This window comes from Juglans regia, chromosome 14 (assembly GCF_001411555.2).
Source record: "Juglans regia cultivar Chandler chromosome 14, Walnut 2.0, whole genome shotgun sequence".
NCBI classification, from domain to species: domain Eukaryota; kingdom Viridiplantae; phylum Streptophyta; class Magnoliopsida; order Fagales; family Juglandaceae; genus Juglans; species Juglans regia.
The window spans coordinates 11,626,013-11,635,843 of NC_049914.1; the positions used below are offsets into that span (position 1 = coordinate 11,626,013).

At 35.3% G+C, this 9,831-nt stretch overlaps 1 protein-coding gene across 1 annotated transcript; it reads right to left on the reverse strand.

Moving 5' to 3' along the window:
• Positions 1 to 2,166: 2,166 nt before the first annotated feature.
• LOC108990130 (transmembrane protein 209) lies at positions 2,167 to 7,344 on the reverse strand. Its single transcript, XM_018964000.2, has 7 exons — positions 6,988 to 7,344; positions 6,133 to 6,188; positions 5,126 to 6,039; positions 4,208 to 4,406; positions 3,912 to 4,097; positions 3,395 to 3,771; positions 2,167 to 2,510 (listed from the first exon to the last, which is right to left on the reverse strand). Exons 1-7 carry the CDS (start codon positions 7,176 to 7,178, stop codon positions 2,370 to 2,372), a joined length of 2,064 nt encoding a protein of 687 aa, XP_018819545.1. The 5' UTR covers positions 7,179 to 7,344; the 3' UTR covers positions 2,167 to 2,369.
• Positions 7,345 to 9,831: the final 2,487 nt, after the last annotated feature.

Genomic DNA, 9,831 nt, shown 5'->3' on the forward strand with positions numbered 1-9,831 from the left:
ATATTGTTAATAAATAAAATGAAATATCTCTCTTTGAGAGTGAAAAGACCTCCAAGAAATTCATGAGGAAGAAGAAGATGGTAGGAAGAAGTTTCTATTAATTTCTAGATGCATTACAAGAGTCTCGTACCCCTACATATACTGACCAAACATTTTCTACTAGTGAGACAAAAGCCAGCATACATAAAATAACAATTAAAACAAAGGCCAAGCACACTGCTAAACACAACAATTGAAGGGCCAAAAGGCAAAACAAGGCAAAGAAATGGGTCACGGGCCTACACATAACCAAAAAGACTGAGCCCAGACCTCTAATCATTATAACTTTCACAAACTTTCAAACAAAATATAATAAAAATTCAATTTTTTTAAATTTCAAAACAATATTAAAAACCTATATTCTAACGATTTTTATTCAATTTTCAAATCTCATATCGTCTAATCTCAACTCAACTCACTATCCAAATCTCTCCTAAATCTTTATTACCCCTAAACCAAAGCCAACTTCGATCCACCCAAAGTACTGAAGTATGACAGTATGCCACTTGCCATAGAACTTCTATGACTATGGAAACCTAGTTAAAAAAAGAAAAAGAAATTTAGAATGAAGGTTTGACTTCTATGATCCCCAACTTCTACTTTGGTGCATGAGCTGTTCTTTAGGGGTTTAACCAATTCGATTCAGCCCGGTTTTAGACATTTTTTAGAACTGAACCAGTATATACTGATTTTTTAAATTCAAGAATCGATCTCGGATCGATTCACCACCAAAATCAGAACTTTCGATTTTTCCAATTTCAGTTTGGTCCAGTTGTTTCAATTTTACAGAGAAACAAAATCATACTCCAACAAAACTTCAGGAAGTGATTGACCCATATCCCTTATTTTATGTTATATTAATATTATATTAATCTTATGTTATAAAATTAATATAAATGAATAATAAGATTTTAAAATTTTATGTTATATTAATTATTGATGAAAAATGATATTAGCAGTCATTGAATGTGTAAGTGTTACGTAATCTTTTTGAAAAAGTGAGTAAATACGGGACCTACATGAAAAAAATATTAATTTTTTAATAGTGGACCCCACTCTTTTTCAAAATGATTGTGTGGCGCTTGCGGACTCTACGACTTTATGTAGCATTACTCATTAATAATTTAGCATATAATATAATATATAAAATCATGTAAAAAATATTTTATATATAATATAAAAAACTAAAAATAATATATATGTACCAGTTAGATTCAGTTTGAAACGATGTTTTAAAAATCAAAATTGAAACCAGTCTAATTTTCAACCGATTTTGCTAAATTGGAACGGTCTACTTCTAGTTCACCGATTTCTCCTTTTTAAAAATCAAAATTGAAACCAGTCTAATTTTCAACCGATTTTGCTAAATTGGAACGGTCTACTTCTAGTTCACCGATTTCTCCTTTTTCAATAGGTGATGCTAGCGGGCTGCCCAACACTTACTACTAGGCATACCGCTAGCATAAATGTGTAACTTTTTTTATCATTTTTTAAATATATTTTTAACATCTTTAATCATTAAAAAAGATTAAAAAAATATACAACTTTTATAATAATTACTTTCTGTAAAATAAAAAAAAATTAAAATATTCAAACAGTAACTTTGAACGTAACATTGAGAGGGCTTAGCTGCATTTTTTTATTATTATTATTTACAGCCTCTTTGATCCGGAAACTCATTAAATGCGCAAAAAAGGCTTGAAATTCACCGTAGCAAAAAACGTATTTTCACCTTAACTGTTTTCAAAATTATCCGGATAATGAACAATTATTGAATCATACATACAAAAATTTGATTATTCGCTATCATGTTCTTCATTCTGTTCTTTTTTTTCAAGTTGTTCTTCATTCATGTCATGATCAAAATGCACTCCAGCATGGCTTGGATCATCAAGCATGGATATTTTGCATATGATCAGGTAATTTTGTTGGAAGAATGCATGACATTCCTTTCAGCATGGCGAGGTTAAATGCAAATTTGTACTAACAATACAGCTGACATAGTTACGCCTGTTTTTTCTCTTTTTCTTTTTTTTTTTTTTTTCAAAAATTTATCTTCACCTAAAAAATAGAAATAAGTTGGAACCCTAGCAAACCAAAGTCAATCGACAACAGACTCGGAGGAGGTGTTCTAAGAATGATCCAACTTAGCAAATCAGCTGCATGAAACAAAATTATCAACCAGAGCTCTCATATCAGATGAATTCCACAGAGTCGAACAACTTCTGCACCGACAAGCACAATCAGAGCATGTATTGGTGAATCCTTTGTGCCTGATGTCAGCGCTGAGAAGCATATTACAAGCAGAACGCAGCCTCCCTAACAAGAACTCAGTCGTCGGTTTCCAAATCCAGCACTGGAAGGATGCTCAGGGCTGAAGAACCAAGATGAATACCTCGAACTATCCCTCCATGTCCTACCTTAATCCTGTGACAAAAAAGCAAGATGGAATCCCAGAGTGCTGTTCTTCCCTGAAAATTAAGATTATAATTGTTGTTATTTTCCACAGAATAATTTCTGCACCACTCTAATAGAAGTAGAGCGAACTGTCAACTGGTATAGCATTTCATCTAATCAAGTATATTCATATCTGCACTTGGGTTTTGCCTACTTTTATGAATAAAATACTTTGATTACCGATAAAAATATATATATATATATATATTCATATCTGCTTTTGCATGCATGAGAAATGGCAAGACCGACACTGCTTTGCTCTAATGGAAGACTAGCAAGAATTAGCTAATGAGAACATTTACCTTCTATGCATGAATGGGTCCCAAATCTTAATCTACACTAGAAAAGGTGTCTAGAAAATTTAGAAGCTTGACTCAACCAATAAAGCTATCAAGACATGACCAAACAGGCAAGACGACAGATAGGCTGTTAAGCGACAGACAGGCTGTTAAGCCTTGCTTGTAAGTACGGGTAAGAAAAATATTTATGTTCAGCATGCTCATTTCGGCTCATGAATGAAGAATCCAATTAATATATTAATATCAGGAAAAAAAAAAAAAACCAAAGAAAAGAAAACCACAGTACAATAATCACTCAGGCAGATTTTTAGCTTCGCATGCATGCTCCTTCAGTGCAGATGAGATGACTCTTGTATACAAATCAGTGGACCATATTTACAAGTAGGTTCCTATTGTTTCAATCACGCCAAGACATTAAACAATGTGCTCAGAAACATATCTTCTGAGACATGCATTGCACTTTCCAAGAATCCCTATAATAACTTTAGGCTAGCAGATTGATCCCTCTACATTCTAAAATAACAGCAAAAGAATTACTTGTAGAATAACAGCAAACCAAATTCAGTGTAAACACAAAACAGATCTTATTAACCGCCAACCTGAAGAGAAAATTGAAGCTTCTTATCCCAGTACAAGGCAAAGATTGGTGGGCTTTGCCTTCCAACAACCAGTACAGAAGCTCCTGGGTGAAGAACAGAAGGTACACCAGAGATGACTGCAACATATTTCTCAGGAAACCTTTCTTTTGGAGGTAGAACTCCCAAGAACAATGGATCCTTTATAGACTGGACACCAGAATGCGATGTAGGATCCACATGTAGCATCCATTTTGGGTGCTCTAGGAAAGCACAGAATAAATACAAAAGCAAGTGAGAATCAGTTGGAAGCTCAAGAGTCCACTTCTTATTCTTTTTGTCATAAACCTCCCCACTTCCAAGATACTCATAACTTTTCAAGCAGGTTCCTTCAGCAAGCTCTGATAAATTCCATGCAAGTAGTCTAAGGTTAGATTGCACAGGGTAGAAAATTGCCACAAGAGCTACTCCAGATTAACATGCCATATTTCAGATGTATATTGGAGACGCATGAAATGTGATAAGAACAGATTCCAGTTACCTTGTATCCGTTGTACGATATAATCTGCTTGAATGCTGATTTGAGGTAGCAAACCTTTAACCAACTCTCCTTTCATCAAAGCATGAAGCTTCTGGTATTCAGTGATAGCATCTACACACTGCTGCATAACCGGGATCAAGGGATTTTGCTGTGGGGGTTGTTGCAGATTAGCTAAAGGCAGCTTCACTGCATATAATGGGAAGAACCATGAAAATTTTCAGCAAAGATTTGTAATTGAGACCACTCAAGTAAATGCTGAGATAAAAATATCAATAATACAGGGTGAAGCAGCATACGCAAGGAAGCATCAATAGCCTGCACAAGAGTAGCTCGTAATTGATGAAGAATTCCATCTTCGTCTAGAGTAAATGCTGGTTGCCAGTCCTTAGTCCTATCAATTGGAAACATGGTAGCAGGAATTCCTGCAGTTGGTAAATCACTTCCGACTTGACTGATTGTCATTGAAATACCAATTCTAGCAGCTGCTTGCATTACCTACAAATACTACAATGTTTAATCAGCATAATAGATAGACATCAGAGAGAAAATGTGCTACTCAGTCTAATTAGTTTCCTCTTTGAAGGATGACAATCTATCCTGCATGAGAAGGAAATGTGGACCTTCGTATGTAATTGTGACATGTGTATATCCTATAAGTGTAACTTAATATTTAAAATGTTTGTTACTAAGTAAAATTTCTAACTAAATAGATGCTGCAATGTATCTGCACTCCAGTAACCAAATTCCATTAACCCCAACAATAAACAGCAAGAACATGGGAGGGGGGTGGGTGTTCAAAGAACTTGCATCGCTATTATTTGAGGGATCAGGCTGCTATAAATTTTCTAACCTTTTCAAGTTGCGGTCCAAATTATGCCAACTTTTGAACATTATGACTCACTGTTTCTAAGCAAAGCTGAAAAATATTCATATCATGCAGTGTTATTTCCCAGTACGGTATAGGTCATAATTATGACAACATACGCTTCTTGTTTCATTTAAACTCAAGTGCACATCCTCAAAACATTGTAGAATTTTAATTTCGGAAGAAAGCTTTTCAAATACATTTTTTCATAAACAAAAGGTTACAATGAAAAAAAAAAACTAATTAAAACAAATTCACACAGTATATATTAAGAACATTATACTCTTGCTCCAAAGACAAAATAGTTGAAGAAAAAAAAGTGGAAGAGTAAAAGGTGATGATGATTGACCTGAAGATGACTAGTTTCAATCTTCTTAAGAAGAGGATTAATCAAAACCGAAGAAAACCATTGCCTGAGGTGGTCACGCCATTGCTCAATGTGAGGATAGATGCCCAAATGCTGAAAAGCTTCAATAGATTCTTCAAGGGACATAGGTGGAGGAAGGTCGCCCTCTCCTTTCTTGGGGGAAGTGCTGAACTTCTGGGAACCTGGAGACATCCTCACAGGCCTCAATGGAGTACTCCTAGTAGTTCCAGAGGTATTGGCTGAACTGGAAACAGTGTTTGGACTAGCTATGCGAAAACCACTAATTGTGGGGGGTGGAGTAGACAGTTTCCCTGCTGATTCTGTGATTTTCTCTTCTATTTCTGCCAAGAACTTTTCAAGCTTTTCTTCTGATGTTATCTCTTTTCCAGAAGAGGCCCGCTTGTTTGACCAAGGGGTTGAGACCAATGAATCCACTCCTGGTGAATTTTGAACAGAAGACAATTGTGAAACACCACCAGGGACAAGATATAAAGAAGATGAAGAACTTGGTGATTTGGACGGGGTGCCAACAGAGCGCATCCTATTTCCCCCACTTGAGTTCGATCTATCTGTGATGGTGCGAGATGAACGATTTGGACTGATCATTGGCTGGTGAAGTGGAACCAGGATATCTGAAGAAGGTGTCAAGTGAGGTCTAGACTTGGGGGGTTTCTTTGAAGTTTCAGACACAACTTGTTCAACCTTTGATTTTATACCCAAAAGTCCTAGTTGATGTTTCGTAAGATGTGTTTGATCCTTATTTCCTTTACTGGAAGATAAAACAGGCACATCGGCAGTATTCCTTGCTCTGCGCAGAGAGATCGCTTTGACCAGGGCAAATATTGTTCCAAAAAAGACTAAGCCCACCACAGTTTGTATTGCTTTGGCAAACAAATCTGAAGCACAAATACAAGATTTCAAAAAATAGCTATAGCAATCAGACCATAAGTTAAACCAATCTAAGAAACTTGAGTTGAGTTTATGCTTACACGCTACTGCCTGGGGAACATTTTTGAACTTCAAACTGTCAATGAAACCGTTTTCCCTTCAACAAATCAGTAGAAGATAATTAGCCACATGGAATTCAAAACCAAAAGCAATAGACACAACCAAGTCTAGATTGGATTAACTGGAATCGGACAGGTCTAGACATTATTCTAATTTGAAATTTTTGTTTGGTTGGTGAGGAAATAAAATCGTTAATAAAACCTGGAATCTGCATTACTTAGCCGATAGACTCAATTAAATTCTTAGCACCCAATGGAGGGTTTCCTGAATAGTCGTAGGATAAGCCATTCGAACTTATGTAACTTTTGCCTTCCAGTTGTTAAGGCTGGTGCACATTCAAACGGTTGGTAAAAAAGAAGTATTGACATAAGAACCCAACACAACTCTACGGGGTTGGCCGTTTTACATTTAAAAAATGCTTTCTGGCTCCTCAAAGCGACAAGCCATTTAAATAATATCTATGAAGTATTTACCTATCAAAAAATAATATCCATGAACTACTGAACAGCAAACGCAGCAAGGTTCAAATTGAGAAATTATCTTATCAATTCAGTTCTATACTGCAAGAACAAAAGCTAAAGAAAGCTCAAATCTTCAAAGTTAATGCACTGCTCGCAGTTCTCAGAACAAACACAACATCTGCTTCAATTTTATCACTTAAAAGCACTCAAAAAAAGCTTCAAACACGGTGTTTTTTGTACATTGATTCAATTCACAGAATGCAAGGATCAAAGCTGGAAAAGCTAAGAGAAAAAAATGCCCGGATTTTCAAGTACGGTTATAAAAAGGGGAAAAAAAGAAGTGAGGGTGGGGGGAAGGCTAGAACAAATTGGCACCTGGAGATAACGGTGAGAAGAGCGAAGGCGGAGGCGGAGGAGAAAGTGAAGATGCAGAGGAGGGAGTAATTGGACGGTCGGAGACTTTTGGTGGTAAGGGCAGAGGAGAGAGCTTCGTTCTGGTAAACTGAGAACTTGGAGGGCTTGGGCGGCGGCGAGGAGCCCTTGTCTCTCGTAGCTCCAGATTCCATGGACTATGAAATGGGGTAAGGGCTAGGGTTTGTTGGGAACAGAGAGCAAGAGGCCAAGAAAGAGACCAAGACACTGATCTATTCTCGGAGGCCTCAGCTGCGAGTTCCAAGTTTGAACTTTGAAGTTTTGAACACTTCCGCTTTGGTGGAGCTAATCTCCAACGGAAAGGGTTTTAACGATTGGAATCGGTTCCTTTCAAGTTTCTAAGGCAACATTCTTAACATGTTAAGGCGAGAGATTATTGTTACCATATTATTCAACGAGTGGGTTGAGATTAAACTCGGTTTGGATATACACAAAATCATCTTATCTCATTTTATTATTATGATTTTTTTTAAATTCTCACACAAAATATAATAAATAATTTAATTTTTTCAAATTTTAAAATAAAAATTATATTCAAAATTTATATTATAACAATATTTTATTTAATTTTAAAAAAAAATCTCTTCTAAATTACGTGACCAAATCAGGACTAAATTATAATTATAATCGATTATTAAACTGTTCAACTCTCAGTATAAATTATAATATTATTTCTATATTTACAATGAGAACATTTAAAATATTAAAAAAAATTAGAAATTCTTATGAATCTAATCAATAATATATGTATAAATAAACTTTATAAATATTTTTCAGCTAAAAGTCAAAAATCGTTTGTCAAAATTGTAGATGAAGTTATAAAATAAAATATAAATAATTCACTATATTTAAATGAAGTAATTCGTGATTATAAAATAAATAAAAATAAGTAATTCGTGAACGGATTCGAACTCGCTAAGTTCGTAAATATAAAATCCAATTCGATGAAAAGCTTAAGCTCGACTCGTATTTTTTATTTTAAAATAAATTAAATTGTCTACTAACTTTTTGCCACTGTAAGTGGAGAATCGATCATGCAAACCTTCGGTTGGGTTGTAACTATACGTGAAAATATAAACTGATGGAAAATGATTTATACAGGTTGCATGAAAGTCTCATGCAGACTGTTTTAAAAAAATGGGATCCACCTGAAAAATCAATTTTTTTATGGGGAATCTCACTTTTTCTTAAAAAACAATTTGCGTATCTGCACTGATCTAACCGTCTCGAAGGATGATTAGTTCCTAATTTCCTTTTGGAAAAATTAATCCATGATTTTTTTACATGGCTATAAACCTTACTTTACTTTGTTTAGAGAGAGAAAGGAAAAGAAAAGCAGCAGATTAGCATAGATTGGCATGAAACTTTGAAACACCCTTTTTAAGTATGCTTTTCAACCTGTTTTTTTAATTCATAGCTAGTGTATGAAGAAAAAAGATATTTATAACTGTGAATTGTGCAACCGTCGCTTAAACATTTTGAAAAAAGTGAATAAAATATGATATTCACATGAAAAAAATTAATTTTTTAATAGTGGATATCTCTTTTTCAAAGCGATTACGCAGCGTTTACGCATTTCACGATTGTATGTAGAATTGCTCATGTATGAAATGAGAAAATATATTTACAACCGTGAATTTTACAATTGGCGCGTAATCGTTTTGAAAAATGTGAATAAAATATGAGACCCATATGAAAAAAATTAATTTTTTAATAGTAGACTCTACTCTTTTTCAAAACGATTACGCGGCGTTTACGCACTTCACAGTTGTATGTAGAATTACTCGTATAATATAGAACGCCAATACTTGAATTTGATAAATTCTATTTCATTTTCTATTATTTTCTCTCAACCCAAACACATGCATTTTGATGGGTGTGTTACAATAATGTGATAACTTCAACAAATTATTTGTTAGTATTAGTATATATGTGTTATGTAAGTCTCACATTGATTGAGTAATGCTCTTTTATAGCCATTGGCCTCCTATATATAAGCCACTCCTATATAGCACAATTGATCTATATACATGTATATATATATATATATATAATTGATTAATACAATCCTAATATGGCATCAGAGCCACAACTATGATCCTTTAAATATTAATAGTTTTAATCTTTCTCAGCATTCTTCCGTTACCTTTGTCTTCTACAACTAAGCCATTCAAGTGTTGCTAAATGCAGTCAAATAGTTGCAATCGTTGTGAGGACTACTACAAAATTTTGGAATCATTGTGCCTAAAGCTCTGCTTTGATCACGTGGCATACTGTTGGGAACATCTCATTGAAACTGACTCAATGCAGTCAAAATCAGTCAGATCAGAGCTTGCATGAGCCTCCACGCATGCATCTCATCGTTGATGTTAGCCCTAGTCTTGTTAGCAGTCACGTCAGCACTGTTGATCATTAGGGGTGGGCAAAAGCTTCGACCACTCCGACTCCGTCTGAGCTCCGACGTTGCTTCGACTCCGATGGAGTCAAAGTTTTTGAAAATTGGAGTGTTTGAGTCAGAGTTACTTAGGCTCCTTTGGTCAGAGTCAGAGTCAGAGTTACTTTGGCTCCTTTGGTTGGAGTTTAGAGTTGAAGTTTGGAATGACGTCGTTTTATTCACAAGGGGGTCCAAACCGCAGGACCCCTTCATTTCATTCTCACCTCTTCTCACACAGCAACTCTCTCTCTCCTCTCTGGTTCGGCTTCTCCAACTCTTCTCTCTTGGTCTCTTTTCTCTCCCCGTCACTTGCACCACCGCTAGCCATAGTAGAGGGAACTCCATCCTCCACC

Bases quoted from the DNA above. Each gene is read 5' to 3' on its own strand.
- LOC108990130 (XM_018964000.2), bottom strand. From the start codon at position 7,178: ATGGAATCTGGAGCTACGAGAGACAAGGGCTCCTCGCCGCCGCCCAAG. The intron at 4,407-5,125 runs GTCAATCATCAT...TAGTATTTGTAG, and splicing joins TTGAAACTAGTCATCTTCAG to GTAATGCAAGCAGCTGCTAG. The intron at 3,772-3,911 runs GTAACTGGAATC...GGAATTTATCAG, and splicing joins TATCGTACAACGGATACAAG to AGCTTGCTGAAGGAACCTGC.